The sequence below is a fragment of the Uloborus diversus genome, chromosome 8 (genome assembly GCF_026930045.1).
Source record: "Uloborus diversus isolate 005 chromosome 8, Udiv.v.3.1, whole genome shotgun sequence".
Taxonomy (NCBI): Eukaryota; Metazoa; Arthropoda; class Arachnida; order Araneae; family Uloboridae; genus Uloborus; species Uloborus diversus.
The window spans coordinates 49,862,724-49,890,570 of record NC_072738.1 but is presented as its reverse complement, the minus strand read 5'-3'; the positions used below and the strand labels follow the sequence as shown (position 1 = coordinate 49,890,570).

At 30.2% G+C, this 27,847-nt stretch overlaps 1 protein-coding gene across 1 annotated transcript in view; it reads left to right on the top strand.

The window, feature by feature from the left end:
- LOC129227369 (aminopeptidase O-like) overlaps positions 1 to 26,728 on the top strand; it is a 45,506-nt gene extending 18,778 nt beyond the window's left edge. Inside the window, exons 6-16 of the mRNA XM_054861919.1 lie at positions 1,815 to 2,001; positions 3,345 to 3,451; positions 6,137 to 6,245; positions 8,724 to 8,831; positions 10,282 to 10,322; positions 10,524 to 10,581; positions 12,874 to 12,933; positions 14,945 to 15,025; positions 18,959 to 19,075; positions 21,231 to 21,317; positions 23,867 to 26,728. Of these exons, the coding sequence (XP_054717894.1) occupies positions 1,815 to 2,001; positions 3,345 to 3,451; positions 6,137 to 6,245; positions 8,724 to 8,831; positions 10,282 to 10,322; positions 10,524 to 10,581; positions 12,874 to 12,933; positions 14,945 to 15,025; positions 18,959 to 19,075; positions 21,231 to 21,317; positions 23,867 to 24,022 (1,111 nt within the window). The 3' untranslated portion in view covers positions 24,023 to 26,728. The remainder of the gene's footprint in view (positions 1 to 1,814; positions 2,002 to 3,344; positions 3,452 to 6,136; positions 6,246 to 8,723; positions 8,832 to 10,281; positions 10,323 to 10,523; positions 10,582 to 12,873; positions 12,934 to 14,944; positions 15,026 to 18,958; positions 19,076 to 21,230; positions 21,318 to 23,866) is intronic.
- Positions 26,729 to 27,847: the final 1,119 nt, after the last annotated feature.

The window sequence follows — 27,847 nt, the reverse complement described above, 5'->3', positions numbered from 1 at the left end:
TCCAGAGATGGTAGTTTTGTCCTTGTTTTTGAATCATCAGTCTTGAAATAACCATAACCAAGCAGGAGACATCACTGAAGCTGAAATCAATTTAACACACCATCAATTGTTTGCAAGCCTGGTGCAACTCAACTCGCAGAGTGACAGTTAAAGCTTCGGTAATACTCTATAAGTTACTGCCCTAAGCAGGGGCTGAGGCAGAACTACAAGCATATACCAACAGCCTATTTCTACGTCCATAGACTTGAGTTTCACCCTTGTTTTGGTCTCGTTAGTTTGAAATAGCTATAACCATGCTGGAGGCAGACGTTCTTTCTTTGGAATTTTTAGTCTGAAGGTAATCTCAACTTTAAGTGCATGTGCCAATGGCACAGAGAATTTTGATGCCCAGCTTTTCACCAGATGGAGGCTTTTGGGTTCTCACAATGCAAAATTATACTTGTCCACTAGAAGTTTGATTTAGCTGAGTGCCTGAGCCAAACAGGAACACAAGGCACCTTTAACATACCACATAATCATATGCCATGGATTGTGACGATTTTCTGCATCTCAAAAATCTACCAACTGAAAAATTTTCTTAGACTATTGGTCTAGAATCTGGGATTGAAGGTTAACAAAGCCCACACACAATTTTTCATTTGTTTATGTGTTTTATTTTTTGATATAAAAAGAAGAATGTTTATTATATCTATTTATATAAAATTTTAATTAAAATAAAACGGTTTTGGTCATTGTTAAATCCTACCATTAGTGTTATACTTTTGTTTTATCTCTTTAAACTGAACTAAATTCAGTGGCGCAACATGCCATTGGGGCGGCCATGGCCTACTGTGCCCATCAGGGTTGTCATGACTTAGGACTCTCGGATCCTGAGGCAGTTGATCCAATTTGGTGGTCAGCGAAACACGGAAACCCCAATTTTTAGTTCCCAGTTGATAGACATCGGTAAACGATATTCAACCGCATTCTCATTCCTCATGCAATGTAATGTAAAATTGTCTTTACTCAAATGAGATTAACTTCTCAACTCTTTCGCGCATGTAAAGTTTAAGTTTTAGGTTGGCATCCTTTGATGCCCAATCATGCGCAAACGAGGCATGCAAGAATAAATAGCGAACAATTCCAATTGTTCTTTCTCTTTTTCTTTTGCTCATCCTCTTAAGTGTTAGGTCCGGTAGGTGTTAGGGAGTTGTGTACTCCACCTCTGCTTATGGCCAGGGTTTATTTTTATTAATTTATTTTGTGCGTTTATTTTAGTTTCGATGGAAATATTTGGCAAGCTTTTAAACAAGTTTCCAATGTTCATTTCTTCACATTGACATTAATTCTGTATCTTCTACTGCATTATATCATCTCTGCTTGTATAAGGACGTTAATATTGTTCACTTGCTTACGGAACTTATCCTTTCGACTTTCTGTTTAAACAATGTAAGTTATCACCAATCACACTTGGTATTCATTTTATCAACCCATTGTAGGGATGAGAAGATGAGTCAACCATGCCAACCCAAGAAACAAAAGTGGGTCTGTGGCGTGGAGGCACAATGTGCTACCACTGAGCCACTTGGCTTTGTTTCACCTGTTAGTCACAAATATTATATTTTACTTCCAATCTCTTCTTGATCAATATAGTGGCAGTTAACCAACTTCATGTTTATTTATTTTATATTTTATTTATTTATTTTTAGTATATAAAGCAGAATATTTTTATTTATTTATTCATACAAAATTTGAATTAAGACGAAAAGTTATTTTTGGTCATTGTTGAATTCTACCATTAGTGTAATAGTCTTTTGTTTTGTTTTATCTCTTAGCCCAAATATTATATTTTTATCCCAATCTCTTCTTGCTGGTGATGGCAGCATGTGTTCTAGAGTTGCACACGAAATAGTTCATGGTTGGTTTGGACTGTTGATAGGAGCATCTGATTGGACTGAAGAATGGTTAAGTGAAGGTTTTGCTACTTTTCTGGAAGATTTCCTGCATGCGCTTACATTAAATGTGAGTTGAACTATTTAAATGTATTGCTTTTTGAGAAGATAGCACTATCATGATTTAATATCAAAATTATTGAAGTTTATACAAAATTTAAATTAAATATGCTATATATTAACAAATAAATAAACAAAACAAGAGCTGCTTTTATATTCATCACATTATTGAAAAATGAAAAGTAACACCTTTTTTGCTAAAAAGTAAAAATTTTGGACAATGTTGAAAAAAGGCAATTTAAAAAAAAAGAAAGCTATTGTTAAATTTAATTAGGTCATCTCTAAAATAAACTTTTGTTTCTAAAAAGCACAAAATTTGCTTAAAAGCTATTGTTAAATTTTATTGCACTATTAAAAAAGCATTTTAAACAAAATGTATTTACACATGTTTTACAACTATTTATTCACACTAAAAGTCAAACTTTTACTAGGAAGTTAATTTTTCAGTCTTTGTACTTTTTGGAAAATCTTTCACAAAAATATTTTCACTGTATAAAAAAGGCACTTATATAACATTTAATTCTTATGCAATTGTCCTTGAATGTAAGTCAGAAACCTTTTGGGATTGTTAAAATTAAATGAAGATAAATAAATTATGTTGAATGTGTGTAATTTGAAAACTATGCAGTGCTCAAGTTCATTAAAAATCATGATCAAGTTTGCAAGTCCTCTGTTGGTCTTTAGGAACTTTTTTAAGATTTGAAGATAACATAATTGCAGTAACCATTTCCAATTTTTAACATTATTAACTGTTTGCTGCCAGTTTCAGAGTCATTTTTTTTCTGTAAAATTGGTACTATAGAGGTGTTAAAGCAAAAATGAGTGAAAGTCTTATAACTTCAAGATACAGTTGAACCTCTATTATCTAGCCCCCATTTTTATTTGAATTGCCAGTTAATCCGGATCAAACTGCTTGAGTTTAAAAAAATCTATACTTAAATAAGAATTTCAAATTATGATTTCAAGAACAGAACCATAAATAAGCAGAATATTCATTTTTTATTGTGATTCAATGTGCAACTCCCACATAAGTTGTAAAATAAATCAGAGTAATTTAACAAACCACGTGTTCTTGGAACGTCAGTCTAATAACACTGTAGCTGAATTGTAATTGATAAAGTGTTTGTGAGAAATAATCCTCTGTAATTTTGTTACAAAGAATTTTTTTTTGCTGCAGTAAAAGATAAGTTTGATTATTTAAGAATGCTTTGCTTAATACCATATTGCCCGTATTATTTGGATTTTCGTTTATCTGGATTGTCATTTGTCCCAGTTAGTCCAGATAAATGAGATTGAACTGTATGTTCCATATATTTAAAAAATAATAATTATATGCATTTGCAAAAAATATAGATGAAGAAAGATTCTGCTAAAGATTACAGAGAAATCAAAGCATTGATTCGAAAAAAGGTTCTTCTTGATGAGATAGACAATACTCCAGAAGATCTTCAAAAACTGAGGTATATTTTCTTTCGATTTTAGAAACAAATCAGAACTGTATACAGCTAAAAAAATTTTAGCATTTTCTTTTATCAAGTCTGAAAACCATAAGACTTTCAGAACCTGCTGGAGTTATATAAGATAATATGAAAAGGCAATATTATATTTGAGCTTACTTCTTTTATACATATATTTGAGCGTAGAGTAAAATTATAATTTAAATATTTAAACTAATGACTTATTGTGGGAAAACTACAAGTAAAGGAAAACTATAAAAACACTCAATATTCTATATACAGTAAAGCACCTTTTATACATTTCTCTTTTATACGTTTTCATCAATCATACATTTTTTATTTTGGTCCCTGCAGAGTTTAATACATGTTAATGTATACCTATTACAGTCGAGGTCTGACTTTACGGGGCGAGGGATGCGTTCCAAGACCCTTCGCATAAGTCGAATTTTTGCTTTGTGGAAAGGGTATAAGTAAAAACTCAAAAAAAATTACCAATTATTTTAGACACTTGTTAATGCCCCCTCAACTGTAAAAAACCATTTCTTAACTATAAAGTACTGTTTCTTACATGAAGAACTGAATGTTTACTTATATTTTTTTTTATAAACCATTTTATTTAACATAAAATTCTGCTACGATGCACAAAATCAATGGGAAAGAAAGACAGAAAACAAACCAGTATACAGTACATATAGTATATAGAAAGAAAAGCAAATATACTGTAGTTGAACTGTAAAGTAGATCCAGTAATGATATTTGTAACTTAAAAAGTGAAGATGATGATCATTTATGCTGCGTAATCAAACCGTTATTCTAATATATTTTTAAATACAGTTATTTCACTAGTTTTTTATGACCTTCCCATCTGACACATTGGCAACACCCTTCTTCCTGGTTTCTTTAATTCACAATACATGAGCAGCTTCCAATTTCATAAATTTTTGCATTTTACTGAAATATTACTCGGTAACTTTTACGGATTTCCTTTTCTTGACTTTTAATTGTATGTATGGAAGATTCACTCATACCTAATTGTCGTGCTACCTTCAACGCATTTTTTAGTTCAGATTCAGCTTTTCAAGAAGCTTTAACTTTTCTTTAATTGTCAAATACTTTCTCTTTTTCTTTCTATCTTCACAAACTTTGGATGAAACAGCGCTCTTAGGTATCATTATATTTCATCAACTTTCTCATTTATAAGGAAAAAAATAAATGGAAAATAAGTAGTAGTTAGTTGTATGAGCAATGGTTTGCTTAGTATGGTTGGGAACTTCCGCTCTCAGGGATGCGAAAGGGAGGAAGGTATTCACAAAATATACACTTCGCTCTCTGTTTAATGACACTCTATTTAACGACAATTTTTTGTGGTCCCTTAAAAGTCGTTAAACAGAGAGCCAAATGTATATATATATATATATATATATATATATATATATATATATATATATATATATATATATAAAAGAAAACATATTAAAGGGGATAAAATTAAAAAATCAAAAGTCTTAACTATGTGTCCGGGTGCAAATTCCAATCTGTATTCATCAATTCAATTTTCATCCCAGTCGCACAAAATGCTAGCCATTTGCACACTGGACTGGATATATAATATTTGCAAGCCATCAGAGTCAAAAGCATTTGCAACACTATTACTGCATTCAACCAAGAAATAAATCGACTTAAAAATAAACTACTTGAAAACAATTTCCCGAATAATCTTGTAAATAATATCTTCTCTAGCATAGCCTTAAATCAACACTTTGCTTCACTTTAACCATCTAGCTGTTCATGTGTATGAATTTTCTGTACGAAACCATGTTGATGATGTTTTTTGAAACGTGTTTTTTGGTAGACCTGAAATGTTTTTGGATCTGATTTTTTGGATAATCCTTTTATTTATTTTTTAGTCATTTGATTGGTTTTGTTTTATTTTTTTTTAATCGACGGGTACAAAAATTGAATTGATGAATACAGATTGGAATTTGCACCCAGACACATAGGTAAGTCTTGTGATTTTTCGCTGGCGGTACGGTGGAGGGACATTATTGATGACCTTGGCTTCTAATGTCCGAGATAAAACCCCAGTGCTTAGTTTTAGGTCTTAGCTCCAAAAATCTGCATTCATTTCTCACATGTGATGCGTTTAGCCCAATGTAATCCTAAATGCTAGCTTTTTCAGAACAGGACATCCTACATTTAGTTTTAGTATAATTTTTTGATCTGTCGACCATAGGATGAAGTTTCCACTGCTAAAGAGTTCTGGCTTCATCTCTGTCATTTATCTATGTTGTAACATTGTCTGCTTGTTGTTTTATTGATGTTTATATATATATATATATATATATATATAGTAGCCAATAACAAAGCCAGTACTTACACACCCTCCAAAAACTTTCACGTAAGTCGGATTGTGTTGTAGCTGGAGTCGACTGTATACGCTTTTTTCATACAGTTCCTTCAGAAACGTAGAAACGGTGCTTCACTGTAATTGTCTGAGCTGGGAAATAAAGATTCTTAACTTTTTTCAATGAAAGCCTACTTCTTTAGTTGAAGCTTATGCTGAATGTTTTTTTGAAATTGGTGTCTAATTATACATTTAATGTGCAACTGGTTTCAAATTTTTTCTTTCTAAGTGAAATGAATTGATTTCAAGCTACAAATTTGAATGTTTGTTTTCCCTTCTCGCAGACCGTGCCAAGGTGAAACAACTACTCAGAGCATTGATGGTATTGATACTCCAGTTGTAAAAAATGGTCAGAATCCTGAAAAAGCATTTGTTCAAGTGCATTATATTAAAGTGAGTATTTTCAGATTCAATGGTTTTTTTTTCCTTTTTCTCTTTGTTTGAAATTTGATGTTCATCAATAATTAATAGGTTTTGACACTGTTTTAACTCATAAGTTATTAAATTCTGAATTCATCCATTCTGTCATATTTTTCCATCTTGCTTTCATGCAATTAAAAGTAATAATTATAATAGTTAATTGAATCATAATATGCACTTAAAAGCAGAAAATATTTCCCCTATGCTATTTGAATCTGCATTTTTACACTAAAATATTTGAAGTTTGAGTAAAGTTTTCAAAAATGTGGAAAAAGAGAAGGGGGAAGAAACAAAAAAAAGAAAGGAATGTACAACAAATATGGCAGATTACTTGAGCATGAGTTTCATTTTGATATAATATTGATGTAAATTTGTTACTTCAGAGCAGTGAAAAAAAAAAGAATTTTTAAATATTAAGATTAATCTTTTTGAAGAAAAAAGTATGTGTTCATAGTATCGAGATTTTATGTAATACGGAGTAATTTTCTCTCCATTTGCTCTGCATTATTTGGCAGGATTGTTGCAATGTGGGACTATTGAGCATCAGAGTTTTTTCTTCGTTGGACAAGCAATATATTTATAATATTGCGATACATGAATGAGTAAACATGTATGTTCTCAAGTTAAAATATGAAGTGTATTATTTTTTCTGATTAAAACGTTTATGCTATTTAGTGTTTCCTTCATTGATGGATTTTATTTTAGAACCAATTTAATGATGTTCAAATTTGAGTGACATGCTACCATCTAAAATTGAATTTAAATTAGAGAATTACAGTCAAAAAAAAAAAAAGAAACAAAGAAATAGAAAAAAAGTGCACTCAATGAAATTCAAAAATGTTTTATCTCTAGTATTGTTATATTTTGAATTGATTTTTCAGTGAAGTTATTTTTAATATTGTTTTGCATTTTGCTTGAAATAAATTTTTAAGTGTTTGTTAAAAAAATAAGTCCAATTGTTTCGTCATTGCAATTTTTTATACATACTGCTTCAGGTTCTAAATGCACATGTTACTTACTCATGGTGATGCATCTAAGGTTACAGATGAAAGTAAAAACACCCCCCAGAATCTTTGTTTTTAAACTTCTCACTAATTCTAATACAGTAGTTTGTATAAATGTAAGAGCTGTTTTAATTATAAAGCTCCTTTAAATGATAATTGTGACTGCACTAGTGCTAACTCAAGTTCTTTTAGACATAAATTTTAAGTAAAATAACTTGGGAGTTGGTTGGCAGCTAGATGATTCCCATAGATGCTACTGCCTGGTTGACTTGTCTATCATGGTAAAATTCGTTGCCCAGATTTGAAGGTCTCCATGAGTATCAGCCGCACTGTGATCTCCTAGGAATACAGTGAATAATGTTATTCCTAAAATTAACAGTACTTCTGTTTTGGTCAGATCTTTGAATGTTGATTTATTTCACTGTTTTGGTGCATAAAGGTACATCATGCATCTTTACAAATGCCGTAAATTATATTCGGGAAAATATTATTAAATTTCTCCTAATGCATTGAAGTGTTTTTTGCCTTTACAGAAGCAAAAAAATTTGTCCCTACAAACATATCTCAGTCATCTTAAAGAAAAACAACGTTCAGTCATATTTTTGCTTGCAGGTTTTTCTAGGTATATTTTTGACTAAAAAGAAGCAATATGTAGATGTCATATGGAAAAAAAAAGAAAAGTGATGTGATTAGGACACTATCTTACTATCTGGATTGTGTCAATCATAACCATCTATTTCTCCAAAAGTAACAGTTCAGTTGCATTTAATACTATAAGCCCCTTTTTCGTGGGAAACTTTTACTAAATAATGCCTTACAAGTTTAGAACAATTTAGAGCTCCAACCACACTACGAGTATTGAAGTATTAACCGGGTATTCCATCAATCATGAAATTCAAAAGTTTAGTGTTTTCACTAAGTAATCATGCTGTTTAAATGTTATTGACAAATTTTCACATTTGTTCTGTCTGTTGCATGGAAACAAATTAAGATGAAAATTGTATTCATATGTTTTGGAGTTGGAATCTTTTTCAGTGTAAAGTAAAAGAAAATGCTGATAAAAGTATGTCTAGTGTCAAGTTTACCTTGTAGCTCTTGCAAGGACCTCCATGACATAAGTCCCCCTGAAGGGAATTATAGTAAATGTTTTTCAAATTCGTATATTAAAAGTAATGGACTAAGGGGTCCTCAAAAATACTATGTGCAGACCATGTAAATTCATCTCTGAGTTTGGCATGTTATTTTATTATGCACTGAAGAAAACTTTTGGTTCCCCAAAGCTGCAAAATATTAAAACATTTCTATGATTCTTTTAGTTCAATTTTGTTCTTTTGTTGTACCCACACAGCAGTTGATACTTGTTTGAAGAAACTTTTTTCTTTTCTGCCTTTTGTGTGTTATTTGCGTGTTGAATTTGTATTTTAAACATATTTTTGGCACTTTTTAGGGATATTTTTTGCTACAGATACTGTCTGACATGGTTGGATTTGATTCTTTTATGGAATTCCTACGTCTCTATGTTGATAAATATAAAGGATGTTTAGTTACATCTGATGTAAGTTTCTTTCTTTTTATTTTAAGAGATGAATGATTATTTTGAATTGCAGTGTGATAATTTTGTTTCTTTCTTTCTTTCTTTTCTATTTTTTCAATTGTTTTTCACATTTCCTTTCTTTTTAAAGTGGTTGAAATCACGTTTCTTGTAATTTTGAAAGTTACCTGTTGATTTTTTTCCCTTTCTTTTTTTGGATAAAATGAATCTTTCCTTATGACAGTCTGGAATCTGTCATAAGGAAATTTCTAATGTTTAAAACATGTTTTATCATGAAAGTTTTGCTTGTGTCCAAAATGACATTTCCAGATATTTTGTTCCAAAAATTAATTGATTTTTGTTTATCCAGGATAGAAAATTTGTATACTGAATTGTAAAAGGCTGTTTATATCAAGGGTAGTTGCATCATTGATTAAATATAAAAACTTTAAAAAAAATATCTGTTTGTCAAAACGACATTATTTCCTGGTTCACTCCCCCTCCCCTCCAATAATTCATTCAAAAATCTCAAAAAATTTCACTAAACAAAGGAAAGAGGATTTATACAAGTGTGCATTTTTTACTTGGAGATGTGATGACATGAAGAAGTATCACTTTTTTTTTTTAACTAATACTTGTTAAAATGCTAAAACATTAGATTTAAGTTCTGTCTTTTCTGTGCTACACAGAGATTACATGTTCAATTATTTAATAATCAAAGTATAAAAACATTCAATGCTGTTACGACCACTAGATGTTAGGGTGATTTTTGCAGCTTTAAAAGAACACAAAAATATATCATAACTGTGTATTGAAGTATTTTATTGCTGACTTCATTGCTCTGTTTGTGGAGAAGGGGGCGCCTGAAAATATTTGCCCTGGGTACCGTTGCCTCTTGTGGCGGCCCTGCTGCTGTATGAAGGGGTAGAAAGAAAGGAAATATTTTAGAATTTTTTAATTTAAACTCAAAACTAATGTAAAAACCAATTTTATTTGAAGAAGCTTCATAAAGTGTAGAAAGGGAAAAGAAATTGAGAAACAGGGTTAAAAAGTTAGGATTACGAGAAAAATATCATTTGATTGCACTTCGTGATATAGGGCTTATTTTACAAGGAAACTCATAAATATTCTTACTTCTTAAAAAGAAATTCTTAAAATGAAGAAATTTGCATAATAGAGGTCAGATTGTATACTTTTTTTTGTTTTTGTTTTACTAGTATTGCATTTCATTATCTAGTATAAGAAATAGACATGTATAAATTTTATTTTGTGAAATTTCTTGCCTAATGCTATTGTTATGTACTGAAAAGTTCTGCTGTAATAAAAGATAAGATTTCTTCTTCCTAAATTGGAAAATGAACATTTTTCTTGGAATTGTTTTAAACAAACATGTATAAATGTCTAAAAAAAGTCTAAAATTCAAACTATTACTTAACATTTTTTATTTACTAACCATCTCTTATTTCTATTATAGGATTTTTTAAATTTATTTCTGGAAACCTTCCACAATGTTGAGTAAGTTACTATTCTTGATTTTAACAACAGTATACTGCATACTTTTTCTGGTGTTTGTCAAATAATTTTAGCAAAAGTCAAGCAATGCTTTTACCAAAAAAGAAATATGTTTTTCTTTAATGTATCATTTTTTTGTAAAAATATTCATTTTGGTAGTTCAAAATTCATTCATTATAGCATGTTTTTTTCTTGTTTTTAAAGCATCAAAACCATACACCACATTTCTGAAAATTGGCTCAAAAATCCAGGGGTGGTGAAAGTAAGTGCATTTTTATTTTCTAATTCATTCAACATTGATGAATGAGATATATTTCTTTGAATAATAATGCTGAAAAAGAGCCAAGAGGTGGATAGCATCTGTGGAATTGTTTCTATTTATAATTTTAATTGTTTCTATTTATTTTCTTAAGGTTCAAAGAAGGAAAGAAAACGTTATTATATAAGTTTGCAAAAAAAAAAAAATCACAGTAATAGATTAAGTGTCACTTGAAAACAAGTAATTTTCTAGAGGCTTAAATACTCCTGCTCACTTCTACTTGCCAGCCCCTGGAACTGCTTACCCAGTTTCATCAACTCACTTGTTAACTGGTAAACTGCCAAAATGTTTTTGTCTAACTTTATCTCCACTTCAGAAAGAATTAGTACACATTCAAAAAAATAATTTATTTAGCATGTAACTCTTTGGAATAAAAACACATGATAAAACTCACACACTTCAGTTGTATTTTCCAAAATAGTATTCTATTGTTCAGTTTACCAATCAACACAGTTTGCCATTCTCTGGTTTAGGCTATTTTGAACTCATATTGAAGATACTTTAGTTTTTGAATTCTATTTGCTGGAAGATTTCAACAATTGGGAATCTTACCACTTTTATTTCACCAATGGTTTTGGCCCAAAGTTTAAGAGTCAATGTATTTTGACCTATCAGATATTGACAGAATGAAAGGATTGTTGTCCAATATTTGCAGATCATGCAAACTTCTCAATGATCATAGTATTTCCTTATCTGCTTCATTTTCCAAATGAGGACCTTTACATAAACTCAACTCAAATTTCATTTTCATACTCCTCTTTAATTAATGTATTGTGAGAAATACTGCTTGTTGCTTCGCAATGAAATAACTATACATATACTAATAATGAGTAACTTGCTACTGTTTCAAATATTTATACCCTTCATAAGCTAGCTGTTTTGATGTGAATACAAGCATAATTTGCTATCCTGCAAAAGAGAAAATAGCTTCAACTTTTTTTTTTTTACCAAGCATTTAAAAGCTTTATTTATAAAATTTCCACATGAATTGGTATGGTTTACCAATTTAGTTAAAAGTTAGTTTTTAGCTGTTTTTGAATCAACTATTAAAAAAATGCATAAACTAGTTGAGAAAAAAAATTTATTTTCCCTTAATTTACTTGCACCAACGGTACTGTAGTTTTTATTTATTTATTTATTTATTTTTATTTAAATGTTTTTTGTTCATTCATATCTAGTTTTTTGGCATTAAAAAACAAAATTTCTATGTAACATCTTTTGTTTCCTTTGCTGGAAAATAGAGGCTCACGCAAATGCCACTGTTTGCTGCAATTCTGCATGAAAATATAAAGTTTTTCTGCTTAATTTTTGACCAAATAAGTACTACTAAATCTATAATGAGCAATTCCATATCAGATAAATAAGAAAAAGGAAGTTTTTGACATCACTATTCTCGATTTTCATAAAATTTTGGCGTAAAGGACATACAGTGTAACTCCCATTTAACGATTGTCAAGGGACTTTAAAAAGTTATTGTTAAATCAAGGATAGCAATAAACTGAGAAACATTGACATTCAATACAGTCAAATCCGGACCAGTGAAATCACTAAATTGAGGAAATTGTTAAATCGGGTGTCGTTAAATCAAAGTTATACTGTATTTGCCAAGGTAAATAATCCTGCCAATTTTTAATTTATGTTTTGAAAATTGTTCAAAATAAAAGCCTGTAAAAGAACTCAAAATGTGGTGCGTTCTTTTAAATGTCTGTACATTCCCTCCAAGTTATAGTAGAATAAAGTTTTTAAAACCATTGTAAAGCTTAGAAATAGAGCTTTCTATTGATGTAATGCAAGACTTTCTTACAACAGATTTAGGTTTCAAGGTTATTCACAGTGATTTTTGACTTCGAATATCTTAAAACACCCTCCCCCCTTAGAATTTTTCAAAATATATATATATATATTTCATTGCCCCAACACTATTCTTACACTGTATCGAAAATAAAGCTGGAACCTCATTGGCAAGGCACTGCACAAAAAGAAAAAAAAAGTCTACATCTTTTCCGTAGATGAGAAATTCCATATCAAATCAGACAAAAAAGTGAGTTTTTGACTTCATCAGAGGGTCTACTATAGTAATTAAATTTAGAAGCCCTTGGTCTAGAAGTATTTTGCATACATTGAAGAATTTGATAAAGCTTGATTTAAAAGTGTTTTTTTAGTTCGTTATGTACAGTATTTTTCAACCGTTGAAAGAAATTTTGACAAAATCTAATTAGTTTTATAATTTATTAGGAATTCAGGAAAAAGAAGCCACCACCAGAAAATAAATTATTTTCGCAGGTACAAATTGAGGTATGTAAAATGTTCAATACTTTTTTAAATTAGAAAAAATCTATGATAAGCTCTGTTTGTAAATATTTGTTGAATTACTTTTATTTATTAGTTTTTTCTCCTCTCAAACCTGATAATTATATTTGGTATTAGTTCTGTTTGTAATGAATGCAAAGTAGCGACATGAACAGGAAATTAGAGAATTCATATTTGTTTGATGAAAGGGATACTTTCGTAAAAATTACTCAAAATCAAAGAATATTTCTTATGTTTTAAACAATCATTCTGGCAATGTTACATTATTGTTTTTGGTTTGCTAATCAAAATCTCTAAACTGAAATGTTATTTTTTTTTTTATTTCGGCATGGCTCTTGTTTCTTTATTTATTCACCTTTAAACTTGATTTGACTTTTTTCAAAAAAACGGTCAATTCTTTTATAGTTTTGATGTATCTGTATTTGTGGCACTTCTAAACAGATAAACCAATTTTAATATATATTTTTTTCTAGAATAGACTTGATCAAGAGTGTGCTTAGCTAGGCCTCATCTTTGTATGATTTTAAATACCAAAGATAATAATTTAAAGCCTTGAAAATTACCGTCTTTTCCTGATTTTGGTAGGGAAACCTTTTGCTCAGTTAAAATATTAGTACCCAATGAAAGAATTTTTCTGTGTCTGATGGAGTTTCTATGAAACTTCCAAGTTATATAGAGCTCTAATTACGTAGCTTTTTTAACAGATTTTAAACACAATTTAGGCCTTCATTCACATCATTGATTACACCGTCATTGTTGGCCGACAAGGAAAGAAAGCTCAATGATTTGAAACTTTTATCCATTGCTAGTTTCTAATTCAAAACAAATAAATATTTGTAATTCATTTTAGCATATAAGAAAGGCTTTTAAAAGGATCTGTAGTTTCCCTCTTGACCCTGCTTTTGTGATGAGCAAATTTTATTAGTTTAGATGGTCTTTTGTTTTCCATGTCATCTTGAAAAATATTGTATTGAATGTATTTAAACTTTATTTGTGTTTGGACCCGCAAAGTTCATTTTAACAGGAGGTTGGCAATCAGGGTCAGTTTTCTTTTTTTTTAAATTTAACATAACACTTGTCAGAATGTGGAATTGTTTAAGATTTCAGCTCGTATGTTATTACAAGGGCAAATCAAAAAGTCTTTGGGCCTATTTATTTATTCGCCAAAAACAGGTACATACAGGTATTTACAAATATACGTAGTGTACTACGTACCTTACATTATTTCTCCACATAGTCACCACACCGGTTCAGACATTTGTCCCATCGCAGCACTAAATTAGAGATCCCCCTGTGGTGAATTTTTCTGGCTGCCTGGGGAACCACCATCAGACCATGTTCTTGGCTTCTTCGTCAAATGTGAACCTCTGTCCTGCCAGAAACTTCTTCAGTGGAGGGAAAATGTGAAAATCACTAATACAAGGTCTGGACTTCACCATCAGACTACATCACTACACCATCAGACCTTGTTCTTGGCTTCTTCATCAAATGTGAACCTCTGTCCTGCCAGAAACTTCTTCAGTGGAGTGAAAATAAAAATCACTAATACAATGTCTGGGCTGTAGGTGCCCCAGTGAATTGCTATGGGTTTTGTCCGTTGCTCTATACAAAACAAATAACACTTCACTGCTCATAAGTTGTGGACGTCTGAAGAACAACCGTCATCTTAAATGATTGATAGCAGCTCAGTTCTTCCGAGCAAAAAAGCAGACACGGCTGGTACTGTTTAAGGAACTGTCACTGCTGGGAATGTATATGTTTGCTTTGTATTCACAGCCATATTTTGGCTTTACAAAAAGGTGTGAAGGCTTTTTAATTTGCCCTCATCTTTAAAATTTTCTGATTGACTTGGGGTGTAATGCCCCCCCCCCCATTTAGATCCATCCAAGGTGTCACTAAAATTTCCAATGGCATTTTTTGTTTGAATGCTTTGAAATGTATGTTGAGCATTTTTAATACAGTATTCAGTATCATTATAGGTATTTTATCTTTGCAGATTAAAAAGTGGCGAGATTTAAATAGGGTTATTTTGCAAAAATCTGAAAGTCAAATAGGTTTTTCTGAAGCTTTTGTCACAGTAAGTATTTGGTTGTTTTGCTAATACAAGCATTCTAAAATAAATGATCTAAATCTAAAACAAAGTTTCCTCAAAGCAGTAGCTCTGATAATATGTTTATAAAATCATGTGGAGAAGCAAAGAAATTAGTGACTGATTTTCATATGCTATTGGGCCATTTTTATTGATAGAATAAGTTTTCTCTTTTTCATTTTCGTAGTTTTCAGCCCTGATAACAATATGTATGCTCATTATGTGTCTCTATGACAAGCTCAATGCTATATATTTATAATGTATATGTCTTTTTTCAGACTAACTACAAAATAAATTATGCATTAATAAGAATACTTTTGTCATTTCTTCCCAAAATTTTGCTAAAGAAATTCAAGCATAAGAAATCAAGCTTTTAAGTACTTTTATGTTTGTAATTATTAATATTTTAATAATTCTGACTAAAATGTATATTATTTGAGGTCTTAATGCTTCTAAAAATTATTCATAGCAATGCATGACATTTTGTCATTAGTACAACATTTATTCTGTCTTTATTTGTCTATTTTTAGTTTTGATAGAAAATTTAAAAATTTTTACTTCTTTGCATGTAATACTTTAAATTTAGTGCATCTGAAACTTGCGTCTCAGTCTATAATAATTATACAGTCAAACCTCGTTAAACCGCCCCCGAAAAACTACCACCCTCTTAGTTCGTCAAGAAATGTGGTGAGAAAAACATTCAGTACAGGAATGCAATGCAAAATTCCCTCCTGAAACCGCCACCCAGCCGTCTGCCAAACGCCACAGATTTTCAAGGGAAACTGCATACTTGGTATGATAATATTGCTGTTTAAACCTTAGACCATTGGGATCTAAGGTTTAAACCGCCATCTTGAAAGACCTTGTCAAGCAATTCAAACTTGGCGGTAAGTCATTTAGAGGAATGAATGTCCATCAGGAGCTACAGAGGGAAATCACAAATGTCACACATACCTGCCACTAATACCTCATACAAATGCACCTACATTAGCCACTACAATAGTGTATAGCTTTCTTATCTCTTTTTCTGTTTAATTCGCCCCTACTGCACTCAATCATCAAGGTGCATTGTTCCTAACATCTCCATGATGTTAACGGGATCTTATCTGCTCCCCCACTTTTTTCAACCTTTTATTTTGACATTTCACTACTCAGCTACAAAAGCATTCCTTCTTTACCCCCTTTTCTGTTCCAGTCAGCCGGGGAGAGTGCTGAGGATTTACCTGTTATTGAGCACTGTGTGCTGACTTCAGCAAACAAGTTTGTATCTACATTATATAACATTGTGTTCTTTTGCTTCCTTCTGCTAAGATGCTGAAAACAATCTTTAGCATGCAAGAAAAAATTCTGATTTGTGAGTTTAAGAATAAATACCTATTCATAAGCCATATACCTGAGTACCATAATTTTAAGGGCACCAAAAAAGGGTAAATTTATTAATTTCTTCCCTTTCTTTGAAACTTGTACTTTGATAATGTGCAGGTTTTATTGTGAGTTGGGCACCAAATTGAACTTGGACCTGGGCACCACTTTGGTTTGGTCCGACTCTGCTTGTAGATAAATACTTCTCAAGTTCTGGAAAAAGAAAAAAAAAGGTAGCCAAAGATCCGTAAGTGAGCCATGACACACTGCTGGAAATCCAATGACTGTTATTTTTTAAACTTCATTTGGAAAGCAAAATACATGCCTTCAAATGATTTTTCATGAAAACATGCATTTCTACAGGTTTGGGAGAAACTGTTTAAACCGCCACCCTCGACTTTCGCCAACTTTCGGCCCATCACCAAGCGGGGCGGCATTTCGGCATTTTGTTTGGGGGGTCGAGTTTCTTGAACATGAATTTCCTCAGTACGGTACAAAATAAATATTGGTTAACAGGAAGGAATAATAAAATGGTTTTAATGTTTAGAATAAGTAGGTTTGTTAATAACAATTAAAATTTTTGCGACCAAAGCTTTAAAGTTATCTTGTTTTGGCTGCACTAGTGTATAAGTGTAATATATTTTCTTTTTTGTTTTCTATAACCAACCTACATAATATTGAACTTAAGACTAATGATAAATGTATCTCACCAAATCCTGCCTCAATTTCTTGAGAAACTGAATTGATATTTTTATTCAAAATATTAATTTTATATTTTGACTACAACTTCATGTGACTTTTGTCACCTCTTCTACATTGGCATACAGTAAAAACTGTTATACAAAGTTCTGTCACAAAGTTCCACACTTGGTCCAAGTATGCATTAGTGCAAAAATTACTAAGAGTTTCAATTGTCAATCCAATATTTGAGATTGAAATTTTTATGCTAGAGTGTAGCATTCTTCAAAAAACGCTCCGCAGGAATTAAAGTAAACAAAAATTCAAACAAAGTCATACATATTAAAATAATATTCGATTTTCCATCACTGGGAAGATTACTTTCCAGTAATTCTTCTAGAGAGCTTTTATAGGTTTAGCTCTTGACTACCATTTGTGTCACTCAGATATTGTCAAGTAAAGAGCCTCAAGATATATTAGTTGATATGAAAGTATCTTTTGATGTGGGAAGTTTTTCAAAAATAGCATATCTTTACAAAAAGTTTCTATGAAAGCATATAATATATATAATGGAGTTCACGTGTAAAAATTGCACAGACTCAACACGGTACAGGCATCTCATACAAGATGCACCATCATAACACAGATTACACAATTTTAAAATATTTAGAGATTACTTCTTTAGTTAAGGCTAACCATTATTCTCCATCAGTTTTTTTCTGTTCTGAAAATGCAGGAATTGATTTTCTAAGTTATCTAAATTAAATTTACCCATTTTTTTATTATTCACAGTGAAAAATTTGGGGGTGCAACCGCCCCCTCTTGACCCCCCTATTTGCCGCCCCTGTCACCAAGCTTGGCAGTTTAACAAGGTTCGACTGTACATGGAAATTACAATCTTGATTTCTTTCTCTTTGTTCACTTCAGAAATGTTTTATGGCTTACCTTATCAATGAAAGACAGTGTAGATAACTACTATGTAGATTGGAATTTACCTTCCTTTTGGTGAAAATTTATTTTAATAAAATATCTATTGTTTCCTATTTTTGTTTTTCCCTTTATATTGCTTATTTGCCTAAGGCTTTTAGTAATAGAAAAAAAACCATTAAACCATAGCGAGACTATTAAAAAAAAAGTGTAATTGATGGTCAAAAAATTACTACATATTTAAGATTTTTTGTAATATAATGTATACTTTTTGTAATATATTGTTTAATTTTTGTTTTCTGAAATTTTTGTTCATCTCCTGTTAAGGGATGATTCACATCAAGAGAGTTCACATGATCTCGGATATATTTTTAATGTGCATCTCACTGATATGTTATTGGAAGGTTTTGTTAAGTATTGCACAGCCTACGAGAAATTTCTTTCTTTCTTTGATTTTTTTAATTAATAATCAAACTATAAATTTTATTTTTTAGGGGACAAAAAAGAATTTCTATCTGAAATTATATATGCTGAATTTAAAATATTCTTGTTAAAGAATAAAATTAAAAAAAAAAAAAAATAATAATAAAAATAGTAAAAAAAAAAAAAGACTAAATTAAACACGATGTTTAACAGTTTGAAAGAATGAACTTGGTCTTGTTTTAATACTAATTTACTTGATTTCTTTTTTATAAGCCATAGTTCATGTTTGAAAATTACAGTACATCTTAAAAAATATATTCGGATAAATGTTTATTGGAGCCTAAGATAATCAAGATATATGATATGGTTTTTGTTAGAAAATGAGATAAATGATTTCAGTAAGAAAATTAATGTTGACATACAGAAAGCAGATTTGTTTAGTTCTACCAAGAAGTTCATGTTGAAACAATACATCTAATATGTGCAAAATAAATTCTGTGAAATGCTCATTAGTCTTTTTTTTTTCTGTAGCTTACACCTGAACAAATCATATTATTACTTGAAGGTATTTTGGACCATAAAAGAATTTCTGTTAAACTGCTGGAACGCTTAAATGACTTTTTTCACTTCAACTCTTTAAATGCCGAGGTAAGTTAGCTTAATTGCTTAATTAGTCTTTTAGTTGAAGCATCTGATCATGCAATATCAATTGTACTAAATGTAGATTTTGATTTTTCAAGATTCCATTTTTTTTTTCAAAGTAATGGATTCTTTATTATAAAATTAGCAATACACGAACTAGTTGATTTTTGCAGTACAATAAGTTGTTTTCTAAAAATTATTAAACCCATTCAAACTGATGCCAAAATTATGTAGTCTAGCTAATTTATTGTTAACTCTCCATTAAAGTGTTTGAAAAATAGGAAGAAGTATTTATGCATCGTAAAATTATTTAAAAAAAGCAAACAAAAGTCAAAAATGAATAATAAAATAAGTGATAATTATTTACCCTTGTGCTGAAAAGTAAAGTCAGAAATAACAATGTCAAAAAGCACAAATTGCAGATTACTGCAGTCACGTGTTTCGGCGTTGGCAAGGAACGTCTTTTCCAATGACATCCAACAAAAGCAGTGGCTTTTATCAGATGTCTTTTCATCCATAAGCTCATTTATTTTGCATTGAAAAAGGCATTCCTTGCAGCGCCAGAACACGTGTCTGCAGTAATATGCAATTTGTGCTCTTTAACGTTGTTATTTGTCTTACATACTTTAATAAAATAAGTAGTGAAAAATGGATTTTTTTTCAAGGTAAAGCATTGAGATGTGGGAAAGTGAGTCTATTGGTCTATGTGTGTGTGTCTGTACGTGTCAGTCAATCTACGTGTAACCCCCCCCCCCCCCCCAATAACTTTAAAAGGAACAGTCAGATTTGCGCAAACCTTTTTTCTTTTCTTTTCTTTTTTTGAAAAACCTCAGCGCAATACCACATTTGGATAATTTATTTTTTGTATTTGAGCTATTTTTTGTTTAATTTTGAACTGTTCAAAGTAGTTTAATATTAGCACCTTTTAGATATTTAAAGCAAGGCAGATGTTAATAGTAAACTTAAAGGTAGATTTCCTTCAATCAAACTAAACTGGAGTGACCTCTTGGCATGAAATGAATTTATAAAAGGATTTTTGATTTGGTTAACTCAAGAAAAATTTTAATAATAAAAAAATTTTAACATTAAGTCTGAATGAGAAGTTTTAACCTCATTTCTAAAAAGGAACTGAGCTCAAAATTAGTTTTTAATGCTTTAAAATTGAAAAAATAGTGTAGATTTCAAATGTATATTATATTTTTTTGTACACAAATAGAAAAAACTTATTAATATAAACAGAAATGTTATTTTCCATAGATGTAACTCAATGACACAAGTGAGAGATTTATTGATGGAAAACACAAAATTAGACGAAATAAAGTGAATTCAAAGCTGAAATGCTTCTATTTTAGTATCTATAAATGATCATTAGAGATAAACTTGAATCACAACCTTAAGATAAATATATTTCACTTTTTAAAATGTTGTTGAGTAGGCATAGACACCAAGCAGTAGTATGTCACAACCTTAAGAAAAATGCTGACTTCGTTGCAACGACTGATGTTGATGCCAAGCATTTCTAGACTTAAAATGAAATTTCTATCTTAAAATAAATATATTTTTCTTCCACCTGCATTATTTTGTTTGACTGTTCCTTTTATCGGTTTTCCACTAATGCCTCTATCCTTTAACTTTAAAAATATGTATAGTTTTTCTTTAAACTCTTACGGGATCAAGTAAACTTGACTATGGAAAGCTGATGCTACTAAACTCAGTGGGGCAACAGCCCATGGAAGCCAAGGCCTACTGTGGCCATCCTAGTTTTCTTGACTAGGGGCTCCAGGGTGCAACACGGATGGTCGAGTTACTTGTTCAGGCGACCACAGAACGCCCAGTGTTCTGGGAATTGACCCAGGTTTGTGGCATAGGAAACTAATAATTAAGCAAAATTGAAACTAATGTGCATATTTTAAAATCATGTGTTCAACAAACATACAGTGGCCGCCGCTTCTATGAATCACGATTGTTCTAAACAGTTTTGATTCCATAAGGCGGCTGATTCAATAAAGCAGCTAGTTCAATGATGCTGGATTTTGTTCTGTTTTTGACGATTTGATTCATTAAAGCGGTTGATTCAATTAACTACTGATTCAATTAACCAGCGTCCACTGTATTAGAATTTATTGTATGTAATATCAGTTTGAAATTTTTTTACCCTTAGGTTCAGCACAGATGGTTTGAGCTAGTTGTGAATTCAAAGTATGAAGTTGCTTATGCACAATTAGAACAATTTTTAAGGAATCATTTAGTGAGTATTTCACTTTTCTTCTGAAGTAATTATTCTTGTGTTAAAACAAATGCATTGAAAAATAAAATTGGTTTTTAAATACATGAAATAGTACTTGTGTTCACATTCCATTCCCCCCCCCCCTTCCTACTTCCGTCCTGGTTTTTAAAATTCTTCATTGAACACTTTCTTTTATACCTCTTTTGACTTATTCAGGTCTATGACTTTAAAAAATTTTATTTGAAAATATAATTTTGTTTTAACTTATGTTACAAATCTGATGACAGTAGAAAAATATGAAATCAAGATACTGAGAAATTTAGTAATGAGAAATGTTAAATGTTATAGTATTGAGCAATAAGTGAGATAATAAGAACTGTTCTGATTTATTAAAAATTATAAAAATGTTTAAAAAAAAGGATTACTCAGTATTAATGATTGACAAGCTTTTCTAATTGATTATTTTTGATCAATAATAAATACATTTAAATTTTTAAAGTCTGGGCTTAGTTTACCGAGTGCTGAGCTCTAGTGCTATAAATATGGTGTTCTTTATAATTGTAGTATATAGCATACTAACTATTTCACTAAAGGAGTGGAACTAGATGCCTGCCACCATTGCGCCCTCCGATTTCTTCTCTTTGTTATGTACTGTAATAAGCACAATTATGGAGTAGTTTGCAATGCCTAACTTTCCTGGCAAGTCAGTTCTTGTTCTCGGAACCAATCAAATGTTATGACTGCCAGCAGAATCGTAAGAATGAGTCATTATTGTGCTTTGTTCTGTCGAAGGAAGACTGTTACTTCTGTAATCAAATTACAATAATTGCTGCTTACCTGTTTTGTATTGTAAATTATTTGAAGTTTGTTTTTTTATTATGAATTTTCATTGAAGTTGTTTAAAATGATAGGGGAAAGGGGGCACATGTGAACACTGTTTTTCATTTTTCAAAAAGTATTATCGATTTCTCAATGCAAAAGTGTCCCTATGATTGAATAAACTTTTCTTTATGTCATGGATTTTTTTTTTGGAGGGGGGGGGGATAAAAAAAATCATTTCTATACTTAATGGTATTTTTAAAAAACATCTTCAGTTGTTCACATGCTCCCTTTATGGGGGGCACATGTAAACAGGCTTGGGGCACATATGAAAATGGGTAAAAAATGCAGGAGAAACTCTAATATTTTAAAGAAAAATTCTTCAATATGAAATATGTAGATAAATAACAAATACTTTGAAGGGTTTGTTATTCTGCGTCAGTTTTAATTGTACAGTAGTTGTTCCACTAAGAAAATCTTTTTTTTTTTCTGAATTTTTAACTGCTCACTGTCAAATTATTAAGTCTCCTTACCTGTTCTGATCACTGAATAGACTAGAAAAAAACTTATATAGCTACAGGATACAAAGAATTTGTTTATTACGTAAGGGTTAATCTATTTATGTTTTGCTTTTAAGCTTCATACATTATTTGATATTGTATTTTAAATCGATTTTGAACTTCAGTTTTTAATTAAATGAAAATATTTTGTGTCTTTTTATGTCCTCTAAGTATTATATGACACTAAATTATTAATCAACTATTTAGTAACAAAAAAAAAATAAATAAATAAATAAATAAATAAATAAAAAATAAAAAAAATAATAAATATAAATAAATAAATATTTGATAATATTAATAAAAATTAAAATAAAATTTACAAACTGATTATAGGACAATAATAATTATAAATGTTTACACATTTTTTAACACTTTCAATATCGTACACTATCAATATTATGGAGAACAGTTATGGGAACTGTTCACTTGTGCCCCAAGATGTTGCGTTTACAAGTGCACCATTGTCTACTTTAAAGTTAACTCTCAAAAATAAAGAATTTTTAATTTAATAAAAAAATTTAAACATTGTCATAAATTTACTTGAATGTTCATGCAATGGTTTGTAATACTTGGATTTGGATTAGCAGTTAGTATTGAAAATTTTATCACATGAAGAAGAGAGTGATAAAAAATTTTCAACGCCTGCGAAAACAAAGAATTTGCCACCACAGAAACATAAAATGGCTCATTGCTCTAAATGTTTGTATAAGAGGTACAACTGGTACTGTCCTTATTTGAGAATTTTTCCAGATTTTTTGCTTGAAGCAATCTTAGTGAAACACACCATGTTCACATGTGCCCCATGTTCACATGTGCCCCATGTTCACATGAGCCCCCTTTTCCCCTATATATGTGTGTGTGTGTGTGGTTTTTTTTTTGTGTGTGTGTGCAACAAAGCTTTTTCTATAAGCATTCAAGGCTTAATAATTTCCAGAGGTGTCCGCCATTTTTTCCATTTCTCTACGATGACTCAATGCGGTTAATGATTTATTTATTTTTTTTTAAAAGAAAAATGCTAAAATTTCTGTTCTATTCAGCATCAAAATGCATGACTATGAGGATTAAATTTTCATTCCAACTAATCACTGCAGAATCTTTTGTTTAAGTATCAGTTTACTTAATTTTCATATTTTATTGCTTTATATTTTAGTTTAATCTAAAAATGCTGCTTGAAATTATTATTTGTTATAGGCTATGGGAATCTACTTGTATGGAGAATTGATCCATTCTAAGAATAAGAAACAGAAGAAAATTGCTGAACAATGTTTCCGAAGTTTAGAGCATGAAATGGAGCCTAATTATATTTTCACTATTACCCAAATGCTGAAAAATTCTGGCAAAGTCTGAAAGAACATATTTCATTCTATTTTTGTTTTTATTTATTTATTAATTTATTTTTTGATTTCATTCATTTGAAAGAGAAAAACTCAAAATGCTAAAAAAAAGCATATTGTTAATAATTTAATAAAAAGATTGCTTCAAATGCAAATTGTTTGCTCATAAAAATATTGTTACAATTTGTCTGAAAAATAAATATGCGCTTGTTTTGAAATTTATTAGCTTCCCAGTTTTTGGAATGTTTTAAAAGTAGATAAGAAGCACTGTAAGTTAACCTGTGCTAGTATGTATGGGTGCTCCTTTTCCTGCAGCAGTGGGGCTCATGAGTCATTTAAACAATGATTCACAAAACAAATTTTATAATTCTAACAGGTTGCTCTGAAGTTTTTATTTATTATTATTATTATTATTATTTGGTATGTGCGAAATTTTCTGAGTACTTTTATGATTTCTGAAACCTTGAATCAAAAACTTAAATTTTTTTTGCAATATTTAAAATTTATTAAAGAATAAGTAAGATTTAAAAAAATATATATATATTTCTCGTTGTGTTAGTACTTTTCTGTCATAGGTACTGCAAATGTTTAAGTATCACTTGGCGTTTTACTTTTCTTTTTTTACACCTTGGCAAAAATTAAAAAATATCTTTTACGCTTTGTTTGCTCCTCCTGTTTGGATTTTACATTTTAGACAACTGATATTATTTTTGATGACTTAAATTTACTTGGCAGTTTATTTTACAGTACCTGGACGACCGAGCCTCGCTCGGCTTTAAAAGAATTATTTTTTGTCAAATTGTGTTTTTTTAACGTTCAATACTTTTCCAAATATACTTGAAAAGCTTCACGTTAACGAAATATTATGTACTCGACCTTCTTATAACACTAAAGTACCAAACAAAGAAGATTCTGAATGTAATTAAATCAACATTTTGCTTTAAACTATCTGTTACGTTTGTTTCCACTATACAATTTTCTTGTCAGTAATTAAAATATTTTGACCTTAGTTTTGCTATGGTGAAATCGGTTTTTAACCGAATACTTCCTTTCATACTGTGATGCGTTTCAGGATTTTATCCCAGTCGAGATTTTCTTTTTGAATTAGTACTTTTAGTTTTTACGCCAGAAAATGCTAAATGCAGCATGATATCCATCAAAACTGATGATCCACAAACCATTCTAACAAATGATAACAACTGTCTTAACAAAACATAAACAATCTCAAGACATACGCTTCTTCGAAATAAAATTTAGATGCGTGATTTAAAGAACATGTTAAACTATTTGAAGTGTAAAAAGAAAATAAATAAATAAAATAAAATAAATAGGATGGTCAAGCAATAGTTTCACTTAAAAAAGAAAAAAAGCCTTACATCAACTCTTACATAATGCTTTTGAATTTGTTTTCAGCCAAGTGTGTTTGAAATTAGCCAAAGTATCCAATATCAGCCAAGCCTGGCAACCCTAAGCAAGTATAAAATTTTAATGCGAGAAGAGACAAATTTTCATTGTTATGGTTGCAAATTGTCTGCTTGATTCCTCAACTCACAGTTTACTTCAAGGCTAAACTCAATTTGACTTTATATTAAAAAACTGTTTTTTGTAAAAAATCGCGTTTTTACAGAAAAAACACTGATGTAGATGAACTTAGAATGCAAAACTACAATTAAATCCAAAATTTCATCCAAATCGTTAGAGCCGTTTCGGAGATAAGAAATATATCTATACCCACAAGAATTGCTCGTTTAAAGATATAAGATTTTAATGAAGATTTTTAAGTTTCTGTATTAAGTTATCAAGTTATTTTAATGGGGTTCTTCATGCTATTTATTTGGCTTATTCTTTTATTTGACCTGTTATTTTTACTTTTTAATCACTTAATTTAATTATTTAATGGAAAGTTTTTCATTTTAATTGAACCTTATGTCTTATTGGATGGTCTGTTTTGCTTGAAGGCTCATTGCAAGGATGAAATAACGTATGGTATTGCCAGGTAAATAGCTTTTATGTAACTTGAACCAAATTTGTGGACAATGAAAAATAAACACTTTTTTTGAAAATATGCTAAATATAGTAGTCCCATAATGGAAAAATACTTTTTTTATAGTTTCTTTTTCTAGATTTTAAAAAGATTTTTTTCTGTTGTATTGCTCAAACTATATTCCTTGAAAATTGTTTGTAAGCGAGTGTTTCATTGTCGTAAGTATTGTGAAGTATTTTGTGTTATTTTAAGTATGATTATTTGCTTTCTTGACCCATAAATCTTGTGATCTTTTATTTTTATCTAGAATTTGTCATGGAGAATTTCTTTACTAATGAGGATTGTACAAACTTGGCATATCAATGAAAAAAATTTATGTACTTATTTAAGTTTCCATTTTTTGCTTGTGATTGAAAAAGTACTATTTGAATATCTTCTTGTGATATGGATATTTGTCTAGTACTTTGATATGAATATTTATGGAAATATATGAATGAATATATATGTCAAATCTATATGTTAAAGAGCAAAAAATTCTGAATCATGATCGATTAAGATGAAATTAGTATTGTTATGTATTTTATTTTATCGCATTGTAGATATCTTTAAATCAATGCTCATAACTAATTTTAAAATGTGTATCATATTCTTAAGTGCTGTATTAAGATGGAAAGTTTCATACAAATATTTTGTTTGCTTTGATACTGTGTATATAGCAATGTTAATAAATGGGATTTGTTTTGGTATGTATGGAAACTTCTTAAGTAAACTGGTAGACATAATTATAGATTCGTTTTTTTTTTAAATCATAACTTAACTCAGTTTAACTTTTCTCATTTACATAATTATGAGTAATTTAAAAAATAGTTCTAAATTCTGTATGACTCATCAGTAAAATTAAAAAACTAACGTAACTAAAAAATGGGCAGCTTTGACATTTAACACGATGTGAAACCTGGACAAAAGTACACAGTCAGAGGTAAAAAATCCTGGATTACAGCATTTTACTTGAATAAGTTATTTGAATAGCACGACCTGCCCTAATGTTGCCTTCAGTGGACGTTAGTTGCTTAATTTTGTAAACAGGAATGGCAAACAACTGCTGGACAAAATTTAAAACTTAAACAGTTTTTCTTTCTTTTACTCACTCTAACCCTGCTTAATGTTACTTACGTATGAAGATGAATATCTGTCAAAATAATTCTGAATACAGTAAAAAGCAATGTGAAAGCAGAAAAGATTTATTTTTTAAAGCCATAATGCGTAATACAGTCGGACCTCGGTATAAGGTCCCCCACAGAACTTTACAAAACTGACGATTCACTTTTATTCGATTCGTACATATTTATCAATAAATTAGCGAATTGAACAAATTCAAATTATTAGAATAAAAACTCATAAAATTATTTTAAAATATTTGGAGAAAGTTGTGGATAGTTATATTCAAGGAAGTACTCTTGTATAACTTCTCTTACTTCCGGTAGCAGGAACTGCAGCAGTGAAATCCCTGTCGTAGATTCTTGAGGAAGTGCAAACTGTTTCTAAATTGGAAACAATTTTATTTAATTATATATATATATATATATATATATATATATATATATATGCTTTCTATGCGATTCTATTGAATATAAAGTTGCAACATTCTGTTGGAATGAAACAAAAGTTATAGATACAAAAAATGAGCCTGAATCTATGCATTGGTCCGTTGTGGCTGAGAAGTCTAAAGAACTTGCTCTGGCAGTTACTACTGGCTCCTCAGTTTTTAATTTTATTTTGAAGCTTTTTATCTTACGTTTTATTTGCAATTTTTTTAATTTATCAGTTATTTTCATGCAATCCTTATAAGTGTTG